The sequence below is a fragment of the Saccopteryx leptura genome, chromosome 2 (genome assembly GCF_036850995.1).
Source record: "Saccopteryx leptura isolate mSacLep1 chromosome 2, mSacLep1_pri_phased_curated, whole genome shotgun sequence".
Lineage (NCBI taxonomy): Eukaryota > Metazoa > Chordata > Mammalia > Chiroptera > Emballonuridae > Saccopteryx > Saccopteryx leptura.
In genome coordinates, this window is record NC_089504.1 from 39,018,638 (window position 1) to 39,045,966 (window position 27,329).

The following is a 27,329-nucleotide window of genomic DNA, read 5'->3' on the forward strand; positions in this document are numbered from 1 at the left end:
ATTTGGTGGTGTCCCGGAGGACAGTTGTGATTGGCTCCAGCCACCCGCAACCATGAACATGAGCAGTAGGAAACGAATGGATTGTAATACATGAGAATGTTTTATATTTTTAACGTTATTAATTTTTTATTAAAGATTTGTCTGCGAGCCAGATGCAGCCATCAAAAGAGACACATCTGGCTCATGAGCCATAGGTTCCCGACCCCTGGCCTAGAAGATCTCCAGGGGCCCTCTGGACTCTTGGAAATTGGACTCTTTTGAGAGGCTTGAGGGAGGAGGAGGCTGGGAGTAAGGAGAGAATTGGACCTCCACACCTCCCCAGGGCTGGAACCAAGCCAGATGATATCATAATGGGCAGTGCCCATCCTGGAGGGGAAGGCAGGGTGGGGTAGGAGTAGGAAGGCTGTGGTAAAGGGAAGTTGAAAGATCCTCAACAGGAGGGGTTCACAGCAGCTAGGAGTTCCTGCTGGGCTGGAGGTGTAGGTTTGCTGGGAGAAGGTGTGATCACTGATGGTTTGCAGGATCCCTTGGTAGGGTATAGCCCACTATAGCATTCCCTAGACCCTACTATGTTCCTGTTCTCCCGAAAAACCAAGACCCCCATCAGTACCTACAGCGACTCCTACAGGGCTCCTACCTCCATCAAGGAGGTCTATAAGGACCCAGCCCTTTGGGCCTGGGAAGCCAACAAGTTTGTGACCCGGGTAAGTATAGGTTTGGGGGGCAGGGGCAGGCCAGTGTGTATGGCCACGTATGTCTGGATGACTGGCAGTGTGTGGTTGTCATTATGTAATTATTTGTAGCTTTGCATGTGTGTTTTTTCTTTTGCCTAGGTTTGTGGAATTTATAATATATAAAATAATACAAGATCCTGCCTTCATGGTGTCTTACTACACTGTAGGTGGAAAGAATTAGATAATAGTCAAGAAATAGGACTTTTATAAATTATCCAAAATGCTCTAATGGAAATAAACAGGGTAATGGGAGTAGAAAGTAACCAGCGAGAGCTACTTGAATAGAAAGGTCATAGAAGACCTAGATGAGAGTCATGTAAAGAACTGAAAGAATAGGGTGCCAGGCAGAATGATCAGAAAGTGCAAAGGTCCTGAGGCTGCCTATGGAATAGGCCAGAAAATGCCCAATAGGCCTGTTTTTATGCATGTGTATCACAGTCTCCTTGTATCTGTTTGTACCTGAAGACAGTTGTTTCTGTGCAGCTTGCATAAAATGGAGAGATCTGAGTCTAATTGAGACTGCCTAAGAGAATCTATGTGTGTGTGCCATCTAACAAACTGTGTTAGGAATCTACATGTGCCAGGCACAATGTAGATACAACAATGAAGGGCCAGGCCCTGCCTTTCAGGAGCTCAGCAAACAAATTAACAAAGTAATATTTTCCTATTTGGAACCAGCAAAAACATGGGCACTGGTACAAAAGCCAGAACAGTGAGGGCATTCCTGAGATTTGAAGGACAGGTCTACTGTGAGATCTAGGGGGAGGAGGCTTCCAGCAGAAGAGTCATCAGAAAGGGCAGCCTAGGGGCAGGGACGACCCACCAGGAACTAAGTACCTCTGGAGCAGAGGCAGAGGCTAGCCATATGGTAAGAGGAGCCTGCAGACCACAGGAGGGGCTTAGGGTGTGTTGAGAAATGAAGAAATGATGCTCCAGATTTTTGAATCTGTGAGTATCATGATTAGATTGTGAGTTATGCCACTCTGGCTATAGTGGCTAGATATTGGAGGGGCTAGCGCTGAGGGTAGGAAGCCCAGTGAGATGGTTAAGGACAAGGGAGGAGGATATAGGTGGGAGATAAGGAGAGAATGTGGCAGTGAAAAAGGAAATTTGTTGGAAAAGAGACATTTTTTTTTTAATTTTTTTTGGCCCTGGCCAGTTGCTCAGTGGATAGAGCGTTGGCCTGGCATATGGATATCCCAGGTTCAATTCCCAGTCAGGCCACACAAAAGAAGTGACCATCTACTTCTCTCCCCCTTCTCACCTTCTTCCCTTCCCGTAGCCAGTGGCTCGATTGGTTCAAGCATTGGCCAGAGCACTGAGGATAGTTTGGTTGGTCTGAGCATCAGCCTCAGCTGCTAAAAACAGCTCGGTTGATTCGCACATTGGCCCCAGATGGGGTTGCCAGGTGGATCCTGGTGAGGGTATGTGCAGGAGTCTCTCTCTCTCACTATCTCCCCTCCTCTCACTTAAAAAAAAAAAAGTGGCCTGGCCTGTGGTGGCACAGTGGATAAAGCATCAACCTGGAACACTGAGGTCGCTGGTTCGAAACCCTGGGCTTGCCTGGTCAAGGCACATATGGGAGTTGATGCTTCCTGCTTCTCTCCCCCTTCTCTCTCACCTCTCTCTCTCTCCTTCCTCTCTAAAATGAATAAAGTCTTAATAAATAAAAAAAATTATTCTTCAATTACTGTGGACATATCCTCCATATTGACTCTAAGTCCTAATTATAGGCAAGAATTTTAAAAATAATTTTTATAATTATAAAATAAATATATATATGCTCAATGCTGAAAAATGGGGATAACTCAAAGAGGCACAAGGGAAAAACACCTATAATCTCACTACCCAAAATAACCACTGTTAATTTATTATTATTTTTCTTTTAGAGAGAGAAAGCAGGACAGACAGGAATAGACAAACAGGAAGAGAGAGAGATAAGCATCATTAAAATATTTTTTTTTAAGATTTCATTTATTGATTTTAGAGAGAGGAGAGGGAGAGAGAGGAATGATGGGTGGGGGGGTGGGACAGAAAGCATCATCTTGCTTCCCATATGTGCCTTGGCCTGGCCAACCCAAGGTCTTGAACCGGCAACCTCAGCATTCCAGGTTGACACTTTATTTCCTGCGCCACCACAGATCAGGCGAGAAGCATCAATTCTTTGTTGCTACACCTTAATTATTCATTGATAGCTTTCTCATATGTGCCTTGACTGGGGGCTCTAGCCGAGCCAGTGACCCCTTGCCCAAGACAGCGACCTTTGGCTCAAGCCAGGAACCTTGGGCTTCAAGCCAGCAACAATGGGGTCATATCTGTGATCCCACGCTCAAACCAGAGACCCTGCACACAAGCTAGTGACCCTGCACTCAAGCCGGCGACCTTGGAGTTTCGAACCTGGGCCCTCAGCATCCCAGGATGACATTCTATCCACTGTGCCACAGGCTATTATTTTTTTAAAGATATTTTTATTAATAGATTTTAGAGAAATGAGAGAGAAGAGAGAGACAAAGGCAGGGTGGAGAGGTGTGGGAAGCATCAACTTGTAGTAGTAGTTTCTTGTATGTGCCTTAACCAGGCAAGCCCACGGTTTCGAACCAGCATTCCAGGTTGACACTTGATCCACTGTGCCACCGCAGGTCAGGCTATTATTATTATTTTAAATTTTATTGATTGATTTATTTTAGAGAGAGAGGAAAGGAGAGAGAGAGAAACATCAACTTATTATTCCATTAGTTTATGCACTCATTACCCTGACTAGGGGTTTAAAACCTTATAGCCTAAGGCTTAGTGTTTGTTTGTTTTTTTATACTTTATTTATTGATTTTACAGAGACAGGAGAGAAAGGGGAGCATGGATTGGGAAGTATCAACTCATAGGTGCTTCATGTTAGTTGTTCGTTGCTCGCTTATTGTATGTACCTTGGCCAGGGCAGCCCAGGGTTTTGAACCGGCAACCTTGGCATTCCAGGCCGAAGGTTTATCCACAGCACCACCACAGGCCAGGCCTGACTAGGGGTTTAACACACAACCTTGGTGTATCAAGACAATACTCCAACTGAGCTACCCAGCCAGGGCTTAATTTATCATTATATACCCTTTTAGAAAGAAACTATTTTTATGAAAATTATATCATATTGTAAAATAATATTTTGAATCTTGCTTTTTTATATATATAACCATATATCAAGTTATTTTTTTTGTCAAAAATATTTTATAGTCCTCGCTATATAGCTCAGTTAGTTAGAGAATCATCCTGAAGTGCAGAAGTTGCCGAGTCAATTCTTGGTCAGGGCACACACAGGAACAGCTATATTTCTGTCTCTCCCGTGCGCTCTCACTAAAACCAATAAATAAAATTTTAAAAATAAAATATTATATAATTTTAATGACTCTATAGTATTTTATTCTATGAATGTACCAAAATATATTTAAGAAATATTATTGGAAATTTATATTATTTATATAATTTGCTAGTATAATAATTCTTGTATATATACTGCTCACAAAAATTAGGGGATAGCCTGACCAGGCAGTGGCGCAGTGGATAGAGTGTCAGACTGGGATGCAGAGGACCCGGGTGCGAGACCCCGAGGTCGCCAGCCTGAGTGCGGGCTCATCTGGTTTGAAGAAAAGCCCACCAGCTTGAACCCAAGGTCGCTGGCTCCAGCAAGTGGTTACTCGGTCTGCTGAAGGCCAGCGGTCAAGGCACATATGAGAGAGCAATCAATGAATAACTAAGGTGTTGCAATGCGCAATTAAAAACTAATGATTGATGCTTCTCATCTCTCTCCGTTCCTGTCTGTCTGTCCCTGTCTATCCCTCTCTCTGACTCTCTCTCTGTCTCTGTAAAAAATAAATAAATACATAAAAATTTTAAAAAAATTAGGGGATATTTCAAAATGAATATGAAGTGATAAAAAAGGATTTGATTTTTTTTTTTTTATCAGAGACAGAGATAGTCAGAGAGAGGGATAGATAGGGATAGACAGACAGGAACGGAGAGAGATGAGAAGCATAATAATAATAATAAATCATCAGTTTCTCATTGTAACACCTTAGTTGTTCATTGATTGCTTTCTCATATGTGCCTTGACCGTGGGCCTTCAGCAGACTGAGTAACCCCTTGCTCGAACCAGTGACCTTGGGTCCAAGCTGGTGAGCTTTGCTCAAACCAGATGAGCCCGCGCTCAACCTGGCAACCTCCGGATCTCGAACCTGGGTCCTTCTGCATCCCAGTCCGACGCTCTATCAACTGCACCACCACCTGGTCAGGCAAGATTTGATTTTTTTTAATTAAGCAAGAACATCAGAAAAGCAAACAACAAGTCAAAGAAAGTTGTTTAATTATGCAAATGAGATGCAAAACAAACTTATTTCATTGGTGAAAATGCACTATACAAAAGACCTGAAAGGCCCTGGCCTGTTGGCTCAGTGGTAGAGCGTCGGCCTGGTGTGCAGGAGCCCCAGGTTCAATTCCCAGCCAAGGCACACAGAAGAAGTGCCCATCTGCTTCTCCACCCCTCCCCCTCTCCTTCCTCTCTATCTCTCTCTTCCCCTCCCGCAGCCAAGGCTTCATTGGAGCAAAGTTGGCCCGGGTGCTGAGGATGGCTCCATGGCCTCTGCCCTAGGCGCTAGAATGGCCCTGGTTGCAACAGAGCAATGCCCCAGATGGGCAGAGCATCGCCCCCGGTGGGCATGCCGGGTGGATCCCGGTCGGGCGCATGCAGGAGTCTGACTGCCTCCCCATTTCCAACTTCAGAAAAATACAAAGAAAAAAAAAAAGACCTGAAAGTACTGGATGGAGTACCTGAACATTCCCTGATCCCCTAATTTTTGTGAGCAGTGTATATATATCTTTGGATACATCAACTGTTTCCTAAGGATAAATTTCTAGACAAGAAATTGTTAGCCCTGGCCGGTTGGCTCAGTGGTAGAGCGTCGGCCTGGTGTGCGGAAGTCCTGGGTTCGATTCCCGGCCAGGGCACACAGGAGAAGCGCCCATCTGCTTCTCCACCCCTCCCCCTCTCCTTCCTCTCTGTCTCTCTCTTCCCTTCCTGCAGCCAAGATTCCATTGGGGCAAAGATGGCCTGGGCGCTGGGGATGGCTCCATGGCCTGTGCCTCAGGCACTAGAGTGGCTCTGGTCACAACAGAGCGACGCCGCGGATGGGCAGAGCATCGCCCCCTGGTGGGCATGCCAAGTGGATCCCAGTAGGGCGCATGCGGGAGTCTGTCTGACTGCCTCCCCGTTTCCAGCTTCAGAAAAATACAAAAAAAAAAAAGAAAGAAAGAAAGAAATTGTTAGAAGAAAGGACAGGCACATTGGAGTATCTGCACATTCCCTGATCCCCTAATTTTTGTGAGCAGTGTATATATATCTTTGGATACATCAACTGATCAACTGTTTCCTAAGGATAAATTCCTAGACAAGAAATTGTTAGAAGAAAGGACAGGTACATTTTTAAAACTTTTGATATACACTTCAGCCCTGGCCAGTTGGCTCAGTGGTAGAGTGTCGGCCTGGTGTGTAGATGTCCTGGGTTCAATTCTCAGTCAGGGCACACAGGAGAAGTGACCACCTGCTTCTCCACCCCTCCCTCTCCCCCTTCTCTCTCTCTCTCTCTCTCTCTATTTCTCTCTCTCTCTTCTCCTACAGCCACAACTCGATTGGTTCTATTGGTTCGAGGGCATTGACCCCCAGTGCTGAGGATGGAACCTCCACTTCAGGTGCTAAAAATAGCACAGTTAATTGCCAGCATGTCCCCAGATGGGCAGAGCATTGCCCCAGATAGGGGTTGTCGGGTGGATCCGGTTGAAGGGCATGCAGGAGTCTGTCTCTCTATCTCTTCTCCTCTCACTTAGAAAAAAATAAAAGAATAAATAATAATTTAAAAAAAATAAAACTTTTGAAACACACTTCAAATTGATGTAATAAGGTTTGTAATAATTCACATGTTCCGCAGCAAAATAGAGTGCCTGCCTGCCTTTCTACATTCAATAGAAGAAAATTTTAAGAAATAGATGAACATCTTGGTCATTGTGAGGATATAAAGAAGAGGAGAGGAATTAAGATGATTCCTAGGCACTGGCGGGTTGGCTCAGTGGATAAAGCGTTGATGCAGTGTATGGACCTCCTGGGTTTGATTCCTGTTCAGGGCACACAAGAGAACCTACCATCTGCTTCTGTCTTCCTCCCTCTCCCCCCTTCTTCTCTCTCCCTCTCTTGCAGCCAGTGGCTCAATTGAGTTGGCCTTGGGTGGTGCTGATAGCTCGGTTGATTTGAACATCGCCTGGGGTTGCATGTGGCAGTCTATCTCGCTATCTCCCCTCCTCTCACTTAAAAAAAGAGAGGGAAAAATATATTTAAAAAAAAGAAAAGATGATTCCTGGGTTTTGGGCTCTAGCAATTGGAAGAATAATAGTGCTACCAACTGAGGTTTGAAATCGCAGATCACAGAGAGAGATTTGGAGTTCATTTTGAGACATAAATATTTAAGAACTTTCAAGAAAAGATATCTGGTGGATAGTTGGATATACTTAGTTCTGAAGCAAAGGAAAAAGTTTGGGCTACAGATGCAGATTATTTATTTATTTTTGTATTTTTTGTATTTTTCTTAAGTGAGAAGCAGGGAGGCAGAGAGACAGACTCCCACAAGTGCCCCAATTGGGTTCCAACCGGCAAGCCCACCAGGGGGCAATGCTCTGCCAGTCTGGGGCATTGCTCTGTTGCAACCGGGGCCATTCTAGAGCCTGAGGCAGAGCCATCCTCAGCACTCTGGGGCAGTTTTGCTCCAATAGAGCCTTGGCTGTGGGAGGGGAAGAGAGAGAAAGAAGAGGGGGAAGGTTGGAGAGGCAAATGGGTGCTTCCCCTGTGGGCCCTATCCAGGAATTGAACCCAGGACTTCTACATGCCAGGCCAAGGCTCTACCACTGAGCAAACCAGCCAGGGCCCAGATGCAGATTTTAAAATCATCAATATTTGAGTGGTAGCTAAAGTCATAGGAGTGAATGGGATTGCCAAGGAAGAGGAAAAAAGTACCCAATGACAGACCTTCGGAGAATATCACTATTTAAGGGGTAGGTAAAGGAAAAAGAACCATAAAAGGAGATACTGTAGAGTAATAGGAGGAAAGTCAGAGAAACCGAAGTAGCATTGTTAGACAAAGATCATCATCAAATGTTGTCCACACAACCAGGAATTTCTTGGATGTAGTAACCCTTAGTAACCTGGCCAGACAGCCTCAGTGAAAGCCAGATAGCAGCTGGATTAAGAATGAGGGAAAGGCCTGACCAGGCGGTGGCGCAGTGGATAGAGCGTCAGACCGGGATGCGGAAGACCCAGGTTCGAGACCCCGAGGTTTCCAGTTTGAGCGCGGGCTCATTTGGCTTGAGCAAAAAGCTCGCCAGCTTGGACCCAGGGTCGCTGGCTTGAGCAAGTGGTTATACGGTCTGCTGAAGGCCTACGGTCAAGGCACATATGAGAAAAGCAATCAATGAACAACTAAGGTATCGCAATGCACAACAAAAAACTAATAATTGATGCTTCTCATCTCTCCATTCCTGTCTGTCTGTCCCTGTCTATCCCTCACTCTGACTCTCTCTCTGTCTCTGTGAAAAAATAAAAAAAAATTAAAAATTAAAAAAAAAATTAAAAAGAATGAGGGAAAGTTGGCTTCTGGCTGTATGGTGGTCTAGAAACTCTGAAAGGCCCTCCTGCTTCAAAACAGGTAGGTCCTGCATAAAAATTAGTTTTTATTTTTGTTTTGGACTCTCATGGAGATAAGTGGAAAGTATACTTAGAAGACAGGATTACCTGAAGACAAATGCCAATATCAGCACTACAGGCAGGAGTTGAAGCCTTAAGCTAGCTGAAAGATGGAGGCCTATACCTGTACATTCCAAACTGACCAGAAAGTTCAGTGATCCCTGGCTCCCTGCCCATCAACATACACACATACACGCACACGATGAATCTTCTATGGTGAAAAATATCCTCAATTTATGCTTCCAGGTATCCTTCAGAGTAAGGGCAATCAAATCTGAACTCACAATGAGATATAAGGAAACAAATCACCATGTGACATCAGCAGAAACAACAGACTTAAACCTCCAAGGACTTCAAATATTGGAATTAACAGCTAAAGGACTGACCTGTGGTGTGCAGTGGATAAAGTATCCACCTGAAACTCTGAAGTTACTGGTTCAAAACCCCAGGCTTGCCTAAGAAGGCACATATGGGAGTTGATGCTTGCTGCTCCTCCCACTTCTCTCTTTCTCTCTCTCTCTCTCTCTCTCCCCCCCTCTAAAATGAATAAATAAAAATCTTTAAAAATTTCTAAAACAAACAAACAAACAAACAGTTAAAGAATACAAAATAGCCTGACCAGGCGGTGGCGCAGTGGATAGAGCGTCGGACTGGGACGCAGAGGATCCAGGTTCAAAAGCCCAAAGTTGGCCCTGGCTGGTTGGCTCGGTGGTGGAGCGTCGGCCTGGCGTGTGGAAGTCCCGGGTTCGATTCCCGGCCAGGGCACACAGGAGAGGCGCCCGTCTGCTTCTCCACCCCTCCCCTCTCCTTCTTCTCTGTCTCTCTCTTCCCCTCCCGCAGACGAGGCTCCATTGGAGCAGGAGATGGCCCGGGCGCTGGGGATGGCTCTATGACCTCTGCCCCAGGCGCTGGAGTGGCTCTGGTAGCGACAGGGCGATGCCCGGGATGGGCAGAGCGTCGCCCCCTGGTGGGCGTGCCGGGTGGATCCCGGTCGGGCGCATGCTGGAGTCTGTCTGACTGCCTCCCCGTTTCCAGCTTCAGAAAAAAAAAAAAAAGCCCAAAGTTGCCTGGCTTGAGCACAAGCTCATCGGGCTTGAGCACAGGGTTGCTGGCTTGAGTATGGGATCATAGATGTGACCCGATGGTTGCTGGCTTGAGCCCAAGGTCGCTGGCTTGAGCAAGGGATCACTTGCTCTGCTGTAGCCCCCAGGTCAAGGGACGTATAAGAAAGCAATCATATTTTGCTCCTAGAAGAAGGAACTAAACGGTTGGGACACTGGAAGGACAGGAACAGGCTGCTCTGTGGAACTGACCTCAGCATCCATCTGCCTTCACCATCTCCTGCAGGGTTGCGCTCTGATTTGCCTGCTTTGTGCTTAGACCATCTGTGAGTGAAAACCAAGAGAAACACACCTGGTAACTGGAGTCAGTGTCCTTCAAGAATATAGCTGTAGACTTCACCCAGGAAGAGTGGGCCCCGCTGGACGCATCCCAGAGGAAGCTATACAGAGATGTGATGCTAGAGAGTGTCGATCACCTGGTCTCTGTGGGCACAAGAAATTCCCTTACAAAACAAGAGATGATACTCATGCAACAGGTATGCAAGCAGGGAATATTTTCCATGATGCTGATGCCGAAATCTCACCCTCCAGAGGGTCCTATCGAACTCACTGAACTGAGTGATGAATCTACTCATCAATGTGCCCTGACACAATGTTCCTTAACTGACGTGGGAAAAAAACCTGATGTCAACCAGCAGTGCGGAAGGTCACCTAGTGAAGAGTCCTCCCTCAGTACACACAATCAGACTCACACCAGAGATAAATCAAACACATGTCATGTATGTGAAAAAGCCTTTAGCAACTTCTTTAAACTTCGGCGACACAGGATGATTCACACTGAAGAGAAGCCATTTCTTTTTTTTTTTTTTTTTTTTTTTTTTTTTTTTTTCTTTTTTTCTGAAGCTGGAAACAGGGCGAGACAGTCAGACAGACTCCCGCATGCGCCCGACCGGGATCCACCCGGCACGCCCACCAGGGGCTGTGCTCTGCCCCCCAGGGGGCGATGCTCTGCCCATCCTGGGCGTCGCCATATTGCGACCAGAGCCACTCTAGCGCCTGAGGCAGAGGCCACAGAGCCATGCCCAGCGCCCGGGCCATCTTTGCTCCAATGGAGCCTTGGCTGCGGGAGGGGAAGAGAGAGACAGAGAGGAAAGCGCGGCGGAGGGGTGGAGAAGCAAATGGGCGCTTCTCCTATGTGCCCTGGCCAGGAATCGAACCCGGGTCCTCTGCACGCTAGGCCGATGCTCTACCGCTGAGCCAACCGGCCAGGGCGAAGAGAAGCCATTTCAATGCCATCTTTGTGGGAGCGCCTTTGTTCAAAGCTGCAACCTTAGAAACCACAATCAAATGCACACCAAAGAGAAGCCGTATAAGTGCCAGCAGTGTGGGAAAGGCTTCAGTCAAAGTTCTTACCTTAGACAACATGAGAGAACTCACACAGGAGAAAAGCCATATGAATGTCACATATGTAAGAAAGCTTTCAATCAAAGATCGTACCTTAGAAAACACCAGGTGATCCACACTGGGGAGAAACATTACAAATGCCACCAGTGTGGGAAAGCCTTCAGTCATAGCTCTAACCTTAGCCAGCACAAGAGAATCCACTTGGGAGTGAAACCACACATATGTCTCGTGTGTGGGAAGGCTTTCAATCAGGGTTCTGAACTTAGGCAGCATAACAGAACACACACAAGAGAGAAACCATATGAATGTCAGCAGTGTGGGAACACCTTCACTCAACCCAGTAACCTTAGACGGCACAAGAGGATCCACACTGGAGAGCGGCCATATACCTGTCGGCTGTGTGGGAGAAACTTCACATCCCTTTGCCCTTAGAAGGGACGAGAAAACCCAACACTAGAAAGGAAATCATGAAAGCCTTCAGGGACATTTGACCTGGAAGGACATGGCGTTACAGAAGACAAGACTGTGGAAGAAACATTAATCATAGCTTTAGCATTTGAAAGCACCAGCAGACACACGCACTGAAGAAACACTCTGCAAGCAATGTGATATATCTGTCCTCATACTCTGTAGTCCAGAAAAGCGTTTTATATATGAGTGCAGCCGTAGGGATGGTACCCAAATGCCAAAGCCTTCACTTCTGTTCTGCTCTCAGACAGAACTCACTGTAAATGTACTCATATATAGATGGTGACAGCAACAACTCCAGACTGGGAAAGCAGTTGAAAAATAGTTGCAGAGAAGATAACCTGTAATGCTTCATTTATAATATATTCGTAATATGAACAAACTTCATATACGGGAAACCCTAAAACTGTGATCACCCTTAAAAAACATTCTGCCCAGTACCAGGCTTCATATCCACCAGAATCTCAGAGAGAACTAACAGTAACATGGGGTCAGATGGAGACATGGCTGGAGGAAAACCAAGGACTTCTCACAAACCGTCCCCCCCATTGGGGTCATTCAGTGTAAAATCACCAGAAACACTTTGCTCCTAAACAAGGCTGTGCTGTCTGTGAGGGCTCACACTGTACAAACAAACACACTCAGTGTCAGGAAGGCAAGTCCTTCAGGATCACACCGCTTAGTCAACCTTAAGAGTCCCACCTTGAGGAGACAGCCATCTAAGAATCAAAGCAGAGACAATTTCAGTTTCATCTTCTATCAGAAAATACGAGTAGGCCCTGGCCGATTGGCTCAGTGGTAGAGTGTCGGCTGGGCATGCAGAAGTCCCAGGTTCGATTTCCGGCCAGGGCACACAGAAGAGGCGCCCATCTGCTTCTCCACCCCTCCCCCTCTCCTTCCTCTCTGTCTCTCTCTTCCCCTCCCGCAGCTAAGGCTCCATTGGAGCAAAGATGGCCCGGGCGCTGAGGATGGCTCTGTGGCCTCTGCCTCAGGCACTAGAGTGGCTCTGGTCGCAACATAGCGATGCCCAGGATGGGCAGAGCATCGCCCCCTGATGGGCAGAGCATCGCCCCTGGTGGGCGTGCCGGGTGGATCCCGGTCGGGTGCATGTGGGAGTCTGTCTGACTGTCTCTCCCCATTTCCAGCTTCAGAAAAATACAAAAAAAAAAAAAAAAAGAAAGAAAAAAAAAGAAAATAGAGTGTGCGCGTGAAAAATTAGTAAATGAATCCTTTAACATACAACTCTGCAAAGAATGGAGACTTTCGGCCTGACCTGTGGTGGCGCAGTGGATAAAGCGTCGACCTGGAACACTGAGGTCGCCGGTTTAAAACCCTGGGCTTGCCTGGTCAAGGCACATATGGGAGTTGATGCTTCCTGCTCCTCCCCTTTCTCTCTCTCGCTCTCTATTCCTCTTTTCTTCTCTCTCTCTCTCTCCCCTCTCTGAAAAATTAATAAAGTCCTTAAAAAAAAAAAAAAAAAAAGAATGGAGACTTTCAGAAATTACCTAATTATAATTTTGTGGCATAAATTGTATGAAATAAAGTGACCAGGCAATATTAAAGTATAATTTTGCAAGAAATTAAATCTTGTAAATATAGCAATACTAGCTGATATTTGAATAATAAAATCTGTGCTAAAGCTGAAAAAAAGAGAAAGCAATCAATGAACAACTAAGGATCTACAACAAAGAATTGATACTTCTCATCTCTCTCCCTTCCTGTCTGTCCCTATCTGTCCTTCTCTCTGACTCTCTGTCTCTGTCAAAAAACAAAAACAAAATAATTATGAATTTTTAAAAATAAAATGTGAGCCTGACCAGAGAGTGGCAGAGTGGATAGAGCACTAGCCTGGGATACTGAGGACCCAGATTTGAAACCCTGAGGTGGCCAGCTTGAGCATGGGCTCATTGGGCTTGAGAGCAGGCTCACCAGACTGAGCATGGGGTCGCTGGCTTGAGGCATGACCCCATGGTCACTGGCTTGAGCCAAATGGTCACTGGCTTGAAGCCCGAAGTCACTGGCTTGAGAAAGGGGTCACTGGCTTGGCTATAGCCTCCCAGTCAAGTCACATATAAGAAAGTAATCAATGAACTACTAAAATGCCGCAACTATGAGTTGATATTTCTCATCTCTTTCCCTTTCTGTCTGTCCTTGTCTCTCTCTCTCTCTCAATCGCTAAATAAATAAATAGACAAATTATAAATAAATAAATAAAACAAAATGTGAGTGCTGGTCAGGTAGTTCAGTTGGTTATAATGTCTTCTTGACATGCAAAGGTTGCATGTTCAATTCCCTGTCTGGGTACATATAAGAGTCAACCAATTAATGCATAAATAAGTGGAACAACAAGTTAATATTTCCTTCTTTCTCTCTGTCCTGTCTATATATATATACAGTATATACATAAATCAATCAATAAAAAAATTTTTTTAAGAATCAACCAGTGAATGCATAAATAAGTGGAACAACAAATCAGTTTCTCCCTCCCTCTCTAAAATCAATAAAAAAATTTTTAAAATGTAAAATTATCAAAATAAGCAAAGAATAGGTTATATTTTTAAAATATCAGACAAATGTAAAAAAGAACTAAATAGAAGTCTTAGAAATGAAAATATGTGTTAAAACCAAATATTCATATTGGGATAGTAGATATGTTAACAGATTAGACACAGTTTAAGAGTATCAGTGAAATGAAAAATAAAAGAAATTTTCCAGAATGCAGCACAGAGATACAAAAAGATAAAAAATATATATATATGAAAGAAACATTGAGCAATATGAAAGACATCTACTTGGAGTTCCACAAGGAAAGAGCAGAAAGACCATACATTATCTGAAGAGGAAACAGCTATGAATTTTTTAGAACTACTGAAAGAAATGAATCCACAGCTACAGAATAAATAGAAGGAATTCCAACCCTGGCCAGTTGGCTCCTTGGTAGAGCATCAGCCTGCATGTGGATGTCCGGGTTCAATTCCTAGTCAGCACACACAGGAAAAACAACCATCTGCTTCTCCACCCCTCCACCTCCCCTTTCTCTCTTTCTCCCTCTCTTCCCCTCCAGCAGCCAAGGCTCCATTGGTTCAAGTGCATCTGCCGGGGCACTGAGGATGGCTCCCTGGAGCCACCATCTGAGGCACTAAAAATAGTTCAGTTGCGAGCATGGCCCCAGATAAGCAGAGTATCAGCCCCAGATGGGGGTTGCCAGGTGGATCCCCGTCAGGCGCATACATGAGTCTGTCTTTCTATCTCCCCTCCTCTTGCTTGGAAAAAGAAGAAAATAAATAAATAAATAAATAAGTAAGTAAGTAAAATTTACAGAGAAGATCAGAGGCTCAAGAAATAGCTAAAACACACCTGAAGAGGGAGACTTCAGATATTAATATTTATTACCAAGCTATATAAATGCATAAAGCATAGTATTATTGTATAGATAGGCAAATTTATTAATGAAGTAAAATAGATCAGAAATGGAGCCACACATATATGGAAACAACAAACAGAGATGATTGAAAGTCAAACTATGGGAAAAGATATATCAGGCTTGGGGTGACATTACAAATCTGTGGGGGAAGTTAGATATTCAATGAGACAATTGGTTATTCCTATAGATAAAATAAAATTTCCCTAACTCATACCAAACCCCAAAAGCAATTCCTGACAGGTTAAAGGTTTAAATATGGAAAGTAAAACTGTATAGCTTTTAGAAGAAAATATAAGACATTATCTCCATTATCTTGGAGTGTGTATGGATTTCTTTTTTTTTAATTTTTTATGGATTTTAGAGACAGAGGAAAGGAGAGAAAAAAAGTCAACTTGTTAACATTTCACTTATTTATACATTTGTTCGTTGATTCTTATATGTGCCCTGAATGGAGACTGAACCCACAACCTTGGTGTATTGGCTCAATGCTCTAACCAACTGGACTACCTAGCCAGAGCTGGATGGATTTTTCTTAGTAAATTACAAAAGCACTACATAAGAGATTAATAAATTCAACTATGTTAAAACTAACAACTTCTGCCTGAACAGGTGGTGGCACAGTGGATAGAGAGTTGACCTAGGACTCAGGCTTGAAACTCCAAGGTTGCCGGCCTGCACATGGGCTCATCTGGCTTGAGTGCAGCAGGCTCACTGGCTTGAGCGTGGGATTATAGACATGACCCCATGGTCATTGGCTTGAGCCCAGGGTCTCTGACTCGAGCCCAAGGTCGCTGGCTTGAGCAAGGGGTCACTAGATCAGCTAGAAGCCCCACCCCCAACCCCGTCAAGGCATAAATGAGGAAGCAATCAATGAACAGCTAAAGTGCTGCAACTACAAGTTGATGCTTCTCATCTCTCTTCCTACCTTTCTGCCTGTCTGTCTGTCACTAAAAAAAAAAAAAAAAAAAAAAAAAAAAAAAAAAGCCTGTGGTGCCGCAATGGATAAAGCATCAACCTAGAACTCTGAGGTCACTGGTTCAAAACCCAGGGCTTGCCTGGGCAAGGCACATATGGGAGTTGATGCTTCCTCCTCTCTCTTTCTCTCTCTCTCTCTCTCTTCCCCCCCCCCCACCTCTCCTCTCTAATGAATAAATAAACTCTTTAAAAAAACAAAAAAAGGCCCTGGCCAGTTGGCTCAGTGGTAGAACGTCGGCCTGGCGTGCGGGATTCCCGGCCAGGGCACACAGGAGAAGCACCCATCTGCTTCTCCACCCCTCCCCCTCTCCTTCCTCTCTGTCTCTCTCTTCCCCTCCTGCAGCCAAGGCTCCATTGGAGCAGCGTTTGCCCGGGTGCTGAGGATGGCTCTGTGGCCTCTGCCTCAGGCGCTAGAATGGCTCTGATTGCGGCAGAGCGATGCCCCCTGGTGGGCATGCCGGGTGGATCCCAGACGGGTGCATGCGGGAGTCTGTCTGACTGCCTCCCTGTTTCCAACTTCAGAGAAATACAAAAAAAAAAAAAAAAAAAAAAAAAAAAAGCACTTCTGTTCATCAAAAGATACCACGGAGAAAGTGAAGATACACTGAGAAGATATTTGTAACATGTGACTGACAGAGTTAGCATATAAAATATATATATATATATATATAAACTATAATTCTCTGGGTTAAAATTAAACACGTTTTTACTCCTTCCTAAAACTCTCTAAAACTACAGTAAATGGATATATTTAAGACATAATCTCCACAAGAATAATGAGAAAAAGACATGGCAACAGTGGGAAATATAAGACATAATCCAATGTAAAAGTATAGAATTTTCACAAGCCTCAGGAATTAATAATACTAGGATTCTCTGGAACTGAAGATGGAACAGGACCTAGGCTAAAATAATGATGATTTGAAAGCTGTTTAAGTAGTTAAACCCATTAATCACCTCTTCTATTCCATGCCATAGGTTAACAACCAACCCCATCACTGTAAAAGTAAGAAGGCTTATTTTTTGTGAGGATCTCAGAACTGGGGATTCCAAGCCCAGTTTTGAGGGCAAGGTACCATGTTGAAATCAGGTGAACCTCTATATACTGAATGCTAAAACCAGCAGCATTCATTTTATCCAATAGTTCTTAGAAAACTGGCGGCTAGGCCACTACCCTCAAGTCATAGATTGAAAGAGTCTCTTGTGAATGATCTGATCAGCCCAAGAAGAAAAAGACCTACAGATACAGAGTTTGCAAAACAAATAATAATCTAGCAGGATCATCCTACAATGATGCTTATGATTGACATAGCCCCCACACAGCTCAGAGCCTCCAATAAGTGCTTTTTTTTTTTTTTACAGGGACAGAGAGAGAGAGTCAGAGAGAGGGATAGACAGGGACAGAGAGAGATGAGAAACATTAATCATCAGTTTTTCATTGCGACACCTTAGTTGTTCATTGATTGCTTTCTCATATGTGCCTTGACTGCGGGCCTTCAGCAGACCGAGTAACCCCTTGCCCGAGCCAGTGACCTTGGGTCCAAGCTGGTAAGCTTTTTGCTCAAGCCAGATGAGCCTGCGCTCAAGCTGGCGACCTCGGGGTCTCGAACCTGGGTCCTTCCGCATCCCAGTCCGACACTCTATCCACTGCGCCACGGCCTGGTCAGGCTTCCAATAAGCTTTTTAAAAGATTTTATTGATTGATTATTTTTAAGATAAAAGAGAGAGAGAGAGAGAGAGAGGAAGGGGGAAGGGAAGAGTGGGAAGCATCAACTTGTAGTTGTTTCCCGTATGTGCAAGCCCAGAAATTCAAACTGACGACTTCAGCATTCCAGGTCAATGTTTTATCCACTGCACCACCACAGGTCAGGCCAATAAGCTTTTTTAGTCTCTTCTAAACATGAGCAAAAAATCAAAGATCATAGACATCTGAGAAAAGCATTGAATGGAAAAATTGATGATCTCTGTAAGTTCTTCTAAATGACTATCTTCGTATCTCTGTGTATGTATGTATGTCTGAGTGTGTATATAGAGATGTACACCTGTAAGTGTGTCTATGAGTGTATCTGGGTACATATATCTATGTGTATGTGTGAATGTGTGTGTGTATGAGTGCGTGTAAAGTTGGGGGAGTGGGGGTGACAAGTCATGGGGCCCCTTTACCCACATATAGTATGACTGTGCAGGATCTGCTCACAAAACAAAACCTCAGCTGTGCACAGAGGTTCCAAAAAGCCCCTTAGATGAGGGGTCTTCAGGGTGGTAGGAATACAGCTAGTGCTCGACTTACGACCACGATTGGTTCCGACAGACCGGTCATAACACTATTTGGTCATAAGTTGAGTAGGCTATATGTACAGTACTGTGAAATGATGTTATAAAAATCTTTAAGTCATATTTTATCATAATTTTCTTTCATTATTGTTAAATATCATAATTTTTTGTTCATTTTATGCCATTTGTATCATCTCTACACCATTTTGTTTCTTATTTTTACATTCGTCAGGTTTAAGTAAAACACTGCATTACCAGTACAACTAGTTTAATATTTGCAAAACATATAAAATTACAAAATACAAGTGAATACAAAAATACAAAATACAGGTGTAAAAAATACCATAGGAAACATTTTCCCAATTGTAAAACATATCAAAATATATAAACATGTACGAAACATTTTATTGGACAGCACTGTCGTATGCCCAGCTGGGCAACGCTTGCACTACCAGACGCGGAGCAGTCGTGGCTAGCGATTGTGGTCGTAAAGTTGAATGGTCGTAAGTTGCATAGGTTGTAAGTCGATCAATACCTGTACTAGGAGCAGCAAGATCTCATCCCTAGTCGAGAGAACTCTCTCCTCTTTAGATCATAAGGGGGAAATATGGGTGGCAGTGTCACCATCCTAGCACCTTGCTGCCCACTATGAGGAAGTCCTTTCTTGTGTCTGACTTTGCTGGGTGTTCCATCCCTGTGACCTAACTGCTTTTTCATACCAGTTTGGCCCACAAAAACCTATAGGCCCCACAACTAATGTAGCATTCTGCCCTCAGCTGAGGACAAGGGGGCCCCAAAGGGAGGCCTTGATCTGGGATTCCACAGATCTAGTCCAACAAGGGGTGATGGGATAAGATGAGGGAAACTCCAAGAAGCAGAGGGGCCCAGGGCCTGAACCAAGGTCAGGGTAGGATGAGGAACAGAGCAAAGTGAGTTTCCAGTTCCATTTTCCTTCAAGGTGTCAGATTCCAAGAAAGCCCTCCCTGTCCAAAACACCTGTTTAAGGTAGCCAGGTCCCGGGGCAGCCAGCCTCTCCTGAGGTTCCAGGTTACACCAGAGCCTGTTGGGTCTGTTGTGGATGATCCAGACCCTGCTCCCAGGCAGGGTACAGTCTGAAAGAATGAAGACAGGAGCTCCCAACTCTGCCTTTGAAGAGCTCCCAGTTAATAAAAGGACAGCAATGAAAACACCAGAAAACCACTCTGACTGAAAGCAAATGCTTGGCTCTAAGCCCTAGCCTTGGATGGAAAGAAAGAAGTAAAGGGTAATTCAAATAAGAGAACTATGTAGAGTGGACCAAGGCTGGCATTGAAATCCCTCTGGCATAGGAGGGGGAATTAGGAGACCCACCAGGGCTGACCTTCTCAATAGAGGCTGAATAGAAGTCCAAAAGGACCCCATAGTTGGAGTCTCTGTGCACCTAGCCATTTCCTCCCTTCTTCCCTTGCACAGGGCCTGACTCAGACCACGCGGCACCATGCGGAACCTGAAGCCCTGCAGAAGATGGTCAAATGTGCTGTGCAGGACTACCGCTATAATAGTCCCATACCAGGCCACCCTTACTTGCCTGAGAAATACTGGCTCTCTCAAGAGGAAGGTAGGGTCTTACCCCTCACCCAACTCTGATCCCACTCAGTGATCCCAACAATGACTGTTCACCTAAACCCAACTTGGGTCCTGCCCCCCCATTATATATGTCTTATCCCCACCCATGACCAGGGCTTCTTCTCTAATCACCCCCACTCCACCTTGATCCCCAAACCACTTGACCTGACACTGACCCCAGAAAAGATTCAGGTCCTGCCTTTTGGGAGCTCCTTGTCTGTGCCAAAGAACTGGAAGAGGCCTGGGTCTTATTCAGAGAGAGAGAGAGAGAGAGAGAGAGAGAGCATTACCCTCCTCCAAACAAATCCAAGTGCCATCTCCTCCCATCTTCTTAGTGACCCTATTCAATCAAGTTCCTCATTTCTCCTGCATCCTTCTGCCCCACCACACCTCTTTGTTGTCCATCTGGAAGCCTTTTCCAATCTCTTCCTGCTAAAAATTCTCTCTTCCTTCTCCCCTACATGACCAACATTCTTGGAAACAGTCTGTACTTGTTGTTTCTATCTACTTCCTCACTCCTTACAACTTAAGAGAAATTATCTTTCTCATTTGATTAAGTGTTAATGACCTGTCGTTCTGTACATTCCAAAAGAGCAGAGTCTTTGTGTGTGTGTGTGTGTGTGTGTGTGTGTGTGTGTGTGTGTGTGTGTGTGTGTGTTTCTGAAGTTGGAAACAGGGAGGCAGTCGGACAGACTCCCACATGCGCCCGACTGGGATCCACCCGGCATGCCCACCAGGGGGCGATGCTCTGCCCATCTGGGGTGTTGCTCTGTTGCAACCAGAGCCATTCTAGCACCTGAGGCAGAGGCTATGGAGCCATCCTCAGCACCCGGGCCAACTTTGCTCCAATGGAGCCTTGGCTGCGGGAGGGAAAGAGAGAGACAGAGAGGAAGGAGAGGGGGAGGGGTGGAGAAGCAGATGGGCACTTCTCCTGTGTGCCCTGGCCAGGAATTGAACTCGGGACTCCTGCACGCCAGGCCAACGCTCTACCACTGAGCCAACCAGCCAGGGCCAAGAGCAGTTTTATTCTCAGCTGTGGCCCCTCCATCTAGAATAGCACCATGCTCTATAAGTATTTGTTGAATGAATTGATGACAAATCTTCACTCAGTTGAAATTGGGGGTCTGCATCTTCTACACTCAAACATTAAAACTGTGGTTCTAAGTACTACATCCATGAGACTCTACAATCTTTACCTTATGAGACCTACCCTATGCATTTCAGTCTCTGATCACTCTCTACTTCTTGAAAATCCTTACTTCCCCAGCTTCTCTCTCTCTTTTTATTTTAAGATTTTACTTATTCATTTTGGGGGGGGGAGAGAAAGAGAGAGAGAGAGAGAGTGAGAGAGAGAGAAAGGAAGGGGGGAAGAGCAAGAAGCATCAACTTCTATATGTGCCTTGACCAGGCAAGCCCGGGGTTTCAAACCAGCAACCTCAGTGTTCCAGGTCCATGCTTTATCCACTGCACCACCACAGGTCAGGCCCCAGTTTCTCTGATGCCTCAATTTCCTGGGTGTCTTGTCCACTTACTCTGAAAACATGGTGTTTCTTTTTAATCCAGTCCTCTTCTCACCTTACTCCTCCCCTGAGACCATTTTATCTAACCCATGTCTTTAATTACTTTAATTAAAGCTACTTTTTAAATGTAAAACAAACTTAATTAAAATTTATTTTAAATATAACTCCAAGTCTTTATTTCTAGCATTGAACTCTCATCAGATTTTCATTCTCCATCTGACTATGGTCATCTTTACCTGAATGTCCCAAACACCCCAAACTTAGTATGTCCAACTCACTAACCCAGAACTCCAAATACCAATACCATGCCCCATGAATACCTGCTCTTCCTCTATGGCTCCTAAACCCCCTTTCATGATGTCTCTTACATGTGTTCTTTCAGACTATTAGGAGATGGATCACAGAGGGCCTTACTGGATAGACTTAGGTGATTGGGTAGACGGGGCTTTGGAGGGTTTTGAGTAGGAAACCGTCTTGGTCAGATTTTCACCTGTGAATAAGTGCCAGAGCTTCTATGCAGAGATTGGATTGTAAGATTTCAAATATGAAGCAGGGAGACCAGTAAGCTAATAAAATAATAGTTCTAAGTTCTAAGCTTCTAAGTGTTCTACATATATTAATTCATTTCAATCTCATAACAGCCCTATGAAGTAGATTTTACTGTTACCTCATTTTAAAATAAAGGCAATAACCCTGGCCAGTTGGCTCAGCAGTAGAGTGTCGGCCGTCATGTGGAAGTCCCTGGTTCAATTTCCAGTCAAGGCATAGAGGAGAAGCACCTATCTGCTTCTCCACCCTTCCCCCTTTTCTTCCTCTCTGTTTCTCTCTTCCCCTCCCACAGCCAAGGCTCCATGGAGCAAAGTTGGCCTGGGTGCTGAGGATGGCTCTATGGCCTCTGCCTCAGGAGCTAGAATGGCTCTGGCCACAACAGAGCAATGCCCCAGATGGGCAGAGCATTGCCCCCTGGTGGGCAGCCAGGTGGATCCAGGTCGGGCGCATGCGGGAGTCTGTCTGACTGCCTCCCCACTTCTAACTTTGGAAAAATACAAAAATAAATAAATAAAATAGAGGAAATAGACACCATGAAATGAACTCAGTCAAGGTCACACATGGCTAATATCTGGCAGAGCTGAAATCTGAAGCCAATCAGCCTGCCTGCAGAGTTCATTCTATTGATCATGATATTATATTGTCTCCCAGTTAAGGCACTGCAGAGATACAGGGGAGATCATAGGAGAACAGAAGAGGGGATAGTTCAAGCGACTTTAAGGAGGCAGAATAAGCAAACTTTGGAGACTGATGGAAGATGAGACAGAGGGAAGAATTGAGAGAAGGCCCAGTTCCCAGGTTGGCTCATTCAGAGAGGCTGGTGCCAGGATGAAAAGTGATCAGCTCAAAGAATCCAGACCCTATGCAGAAGCAAGCCTTAGGTGGAAAATGGGCGGCATCTCAGGGTCTAAGACAAGTATGAGGCCAAGCTGGCTTTGACTGGCCTGAGGGAAATCAGTGAGAGCCCAGTTTTGTGCTGGGGATCCGAGGAGAAACATTTAGGGAGTGTCAGATCCTAGGATAAAGTAAGGAGTAACTGTCTTATGTTTCCACCCCTATAATCAAGCACACAAATGCAACCCAAACTACCTGTGCAGTGACCGGTATAACACATGGAGAATAAGACCTGACTACTGTACCAGCTGGAACAAGTATACCACATGCCTTCCCCGACTGCCTAAGGTATCTACTGTGGATCTGGGACACACACACACATCCACTTCCTAAACCACAATGACTTATATGTCACCATTAATTACTCATCTCTTCCCTATCAACAATGCTCCAGGGTTCTTTCCCTATAAAATCAGGGTTTGTATTTTCCAGGAGACAAGAGAACCCAGAAGTGGAGCTGTGCTAGGTCCCTGGGCCCCAATCTCTGGCATGTTATATGAGGACATGGCTAGTGCACGCTCCTTGACATGCTACTTTCCTGACCCTTGCCACTACTTTCCTGACCCTTGCCACAGCTGACACTCTACTGCTGGGCTCCTTCCCAATGTCTGGCCAAGGAGTCAGTTATAGTCTGAGTCTACCCCCTCCTCTTTCCCCTCCTTTGTGATGTGAGTGAGGACAAAAAAGAGGGAGAATAAAGCCACTCAGGCAGTGCAGATAAAAATAGGGGAGTCTTCCAAGGAGACAGAAAGGAGTTCCCCAGCAGCCCTAGGACTGAGGAAAGAGGTAACATGAGAGGCTCTAAGGCCAGAGTAGGGGTACTCAACTGCATAGGCTGATGGTTGACCTCAGGTTGACTGAAACTTTTGAATCAAAACTTCCTCAAGAATCAGAACTTTTCACAAGCCCCCCAGGTGATTCTGATGGGCCAGCAGTATTGAAGACACCCTGTTAGACACTGAGACAGCTAGACAGTCAGCTAGATAAAGAGGGGTAAAATCAAAGGCAACTGCTGAGGCAGGGTTGTGAGAGGCTCAGGTCCCAACGGGTCCAACTACAGTTTCATCCCCTCCCTCAACCCTTCTCCACATAGGCAGAGCAAAGGCATTGCGCAGAGACAACTCCAAACACTGATCCTGGGAAAGAGGGGAGCATCTGGAGGGTGGGATGAGGCACAAGCCTGGGACTGGTCGTGGGGTGCTGGGAGGGAGAACCTCCAAAATGGGTCCTTTTGGGTCAGAGCTTGAGGTAACGTGTGTACCATTTCCAGGAGGCCGGGATGGAGACAGTAGTTCGAGGAATGCCCTTAGAGTACCCGCCTAAGCCCGAGCGACTCAATGCCTATGGTAAGGGGTGGTGGGATGGTGGAGGGCAACGGGTAAGGTGGCCAGAGAAAGAGTGGAATGGGGACCTGTGAGATGAGGTGGAAAACGAGGGCCCTGGAGGGTGTAAACCTCCAGCTGGTGTATCCCTGCGGGATGGTGTAACCCTCTCTCTATTTGTCCCTGTTTTGTCTCCATCTCTCCCTGTCTCTGACCCTGTCTCCTCCCATTCTTGTGACTCTGTCTGGGTCTCCCGGGCTGGGCACCTGCGGGCCCAGAGCGCGAGGTGGTGGCGAACATGCTGAATTCGCTGTCCCGGAACAAGACTCTGCCGCAGATCACGCCCCGATGCGGGTGCGTGGACCCGCTGCCACCCCGCCTGCCCTTCCGGGGTTATGAAAGCGCTTGCTCCGGCCGACACTACTGTCTGCGCGGGATGGACTACTGCGCCACCGGGACACCCTGCATCGAAAGCCACCTGCGGCTTTTGTGCCCCGTGCAGCCGACAGTAAGGTTCGCAGGGTCCCGCCCCCAAACAAGCCAAATCCTCCGAGTCCAGCCCTCTGCCGGCTGCAAGCGTTCCATCCCGCGCCACTTCCAGCCTTGACCTGCCTCTTCGTCACTCCCCGCCCCGCCTCCAACCCTCTCTGCTGCATTACCGAGCACCGCCCTGTCCCGCTCTGAGGCTCCAGGGCCTGAGCCGACCGCTGAAGCGGAAGAGCCTGCACGAAGATTCTCCCAAGTTTCCGATCCTGTCCCTCTGAAATTGTGCTCAAGATCAGCCTGGCTCCTGTATCGTTCTGGACGCCCCGCCAGAGCGTTTTGTTAAGAAACCCAGCACACCAGTCGCACCCCTTTCCCACGTCCACCGTCCCCACTCCGTATCTAAACACCCGGCCCTGGGGACGTGTTCTCAAAAGTGTCCTCTGTTCCTGGGCCTCGGGTGACCGTCAGTAATGGGCAGGGTTATTGCCGAATCCTCAGTGAGCAAGGAAATGGTGACTGGATTACCAGAAGGGCCCTGGCCGCCTCGAAGCCCCCCACCACGTCCAGAGGTAGACAGTCTTGCCAGTTACTGACGACAAAATTGAGGCCCGATCTCTGAGCCGCAGCCCAGACTATATATAGCGCAGCCTTGTCTCTGCACCGGGCAGCAGATAAGGCCAGACAAGGCGGGCTGAACCTGGGAAAACTCCAATGTCTATGTCAATCTAAAAAGTTGTGCAGCGGTGTTCCTGAACCTTGTCCCTAACCTCATGGTAATACCCTCCTCCCTCCGTAGGCAGAGAGAGACTGTCCCCACTCCATATCCAAACACGGGTTGGGAATGCCAGATTTCTTGTGTAAGACTAGGTCTTATCCCTTAGGGTATGGGGGAGGTGGGAGGGTAGTCCCTGAACCTCAGAAACGTTGCCCCGTCAATATGTGGAGTAATTGCGGTCCTATGACGAGGATCCGGGGACTCGCAGGTTATCAACAACTGGATCCCGACCTTCCCCAGAATCCAGCGTGTTCCGCGGCCCAGCCTGGGCGGCAGAAACGAGGCCTTATAGGGAGGGGACTTACAGAAGTCTTTCCAGAAGCGTGGATGGTGTCTTGAAGGGCCAGGAGGCCTGACGGGAGGAGGATCTTTGAGCCGTAGGACTAACACCTGAGGCATCGTTCAGAGTCCTGCTATGGGTTGGGGCGGGGGAGGGGGGTGGATTGGGGAAAATCAAAAGGCCGACCCCTCCCTGCCCACTGCTTTCTCCTCCAGGAGTGTATCACCCCACGAGCACCGACCCGGAATGCAATGTGCTGTTATAACTCCCCCGCCGTCATACTACCCATGTCAGAACCTTAGGTAAGTCTGGCACATACAGGCAAATGCATATGCACACTGGAGGCTGTTCCCACGGCGCGGGGAGGAAACCCGGGAGGGGGGCATTAGTTGGGGTAAAAACTGTCTGCTGCGATGCACTGACAGGACGGTGCCACCAGGGGGCGCCATTGCCGGGAGAGGTCAAACCTGCCAAGGAAATGGAGGACCCCATGAGGACTTGGAGGCCAGCATTGAGGGGATACAGGTTGGCAGTGGGGCTTAGAGTCAAGAGATCTACAGGTTAAGTTCAGGGCTTGAAGCAGAGAGTAAGAGGTCAATGTTAAGGGGCAGGTATTGAAATTAAAAATTTGACCACAGAACCTGAGGTCAGTGTTGGAACCCAGGGTCGTTATTAGGGGCAAAATGTTGGGATAAGGTTAGCACTGAGAACTGAAGTCAGACAAATAAGGGTCCAAAAGGCCTGGCCCATCTCTCCCCACAGGTGGGACACAAGTCACTTTAAGAAGACTGGTGGCCCCCAGAGAAACAGCTATGTCGTCCACCCTGAGTTTGTGTCTGAGACCTACCCTGACTATGGCAGCTGATAGAGCAGGACCACACCAAGGGGGCTGAGCAATAAATAAACTTTTCACCCCATAGGCTGCGTTTTGCGTCCTCTTTCAGCAAGATCTAGTGGTGAGGAACCAGTCATCCAGGCCTCCGCCAGGCCCCCAAAACTGAGAAGGAGTTTCTCAAAGTCAACCTGCCTTGAGCCCTCCCCATACCCATCATCACAGTACATCCCTTAGGTGGCCCTGAGTGCCTGACACATAAAAGTAGCACTATATCCACCCGATGTCTTCCTTTTCTCTACCCAGAGACCAAACTAATGGGTCCACCTTGCCACACAGGGAGGATCCTCCAGTTAACATTTCTTCACTATCTTCCAGACCTAGATGTTCCCCACCCCAGCATCTCAGCAGACCCATAATCCTCCATTTTTCAGTCAGAGCCCTGTCCCTATACCCAAAGCTCTTGATCTCTACTCCCAGAGTTTCCATCACAGCCCCCCAAAAACCTATGTTCAGACACTTTGCTGCCCTCTCCCACCCAAGTCAAGGGGTCCAAAAACAATTTTGGAGGATTTCATGACCAATAAATTTCACATTACAAAACAAGGCCCTCCTTGTGTTTGTGTCCCTCGGGGAGCAAGGGGTGGCGTGTTCTGGAATCTCTGGGATCTTCAGTATTTTTTCACCCTGCTCATCCCCAGAGCAGGATTATGGCGGGGCACGCCCACTTCCTCACAGCACAGGAATTTCCAATGGCTGTCACTAGGAGGCAAGAGCTGGGAGTGTGGGGGACTCACGCTGCAAAATACCCAGGGGAAGCCAGTCTTCTAGGTCGTTGGCCTCAGGGTGCTGCTGGTCTGGACTGGTGGGAACTAACAACTTGGGCCTCCCTGCTATTGAAACCAAGATCCCTCCATGGGGTCCTTGATTGAAACCGCCCTATATTGAGCCGCTGATATTT

At 46.5% G+C, this 27,329-nt stretch overlaps 2 protein-coding genes across 3 annotated transcripts; both read left to right on the forward strand.

Annotated features, from left to right (window-relative positions):
* Positions 1-569: 569 nt before the first annotated feature.
* SPMIP6 (sperm microtubule inner protein 6) lies at positions 570-26,431 on the forward strand. 2 transcript variants are annotated; one of them, XM_066365670.1, is made up of 7 exons: positions 570-704; positions 19,558-19,702; positions 22,846-22,961; positions 23,944-24,019; positions 24,274-24,508; positions 25,752-25,838; positions 26,299-26,431. In XM_066365670.1, the coding sequence occupies exons 1-7, from the start codon at positions 570-572 to the stop codon at positions 26,399-26,401; spliced, it is 897 nt and encodes a 298-aa protein (XP_066221767.1). In that variant the 3' UTR covers positions 26,402-26,431. The 2 variants fall into 2 exon arrangements, with proteins under 2 accessions (XP_066221767.1, XP_066221768.1); XM_066365671.1 differs by lacking the exons at positions 570-704; positions 19,558-19,702; positions 22,846-22,961 and having other exon boundaries at positions 23,953-24,019; positions 24,274-24,349.
* Positions 10,124-11,396, forward strand: LOC136393647 (zinc finger protein 596-like). The gene is made up of 2 exons (XM_066366273.1): positions 10,124-10,339; positions 10,941-11,396. The coding sequence occupies exons 1-2, from the start codon at positions 10,124-10,126 to the stop codon at positions 11,394-11,396; spliced, it is 672 nt and encodes a 223-aa protein (XP_066222370.1).
* Positions 26,432-27,329: the final 898 nt, after the last annotated feature.

Coding starts and splice junctions, on each gene's coding strand:
- SPMIP6 (XM_066365670.1), top strand. CDS start 570: ATGTTCCTGTTCTCCCGAAAAACCAAGACCCCCATCAGTACCTACAGC. Junction 22,962..23,943: donor GCCTTCCCCGACTGCCTAAG/GTATCTACTGTG, acceptor TACCATTTCCAG/GAGGCCGGGATGGAGACAGT. Junction 24,509..25,751: donor CCCGTGCAGCCGACAGTAAG/GTTCGCAGGGTC, acceptor TTTCTCCTCCAG/GAGTGTATCACCCCACGAGC.
- LOC136393647 (XM_066366273.1), top strand. CDS start 10,124: ATGCTGATGCCGAAATCTCACCCTCCAGAGGGTCCTATCGAACTCACT. Junction 10,340..10,940: donor ATAAATCAAACACATGTCAT/GTATGTGAAAAA, acceptor TATAAGTGCCAG/CAGTGTGGGAAAGGCTTCAG.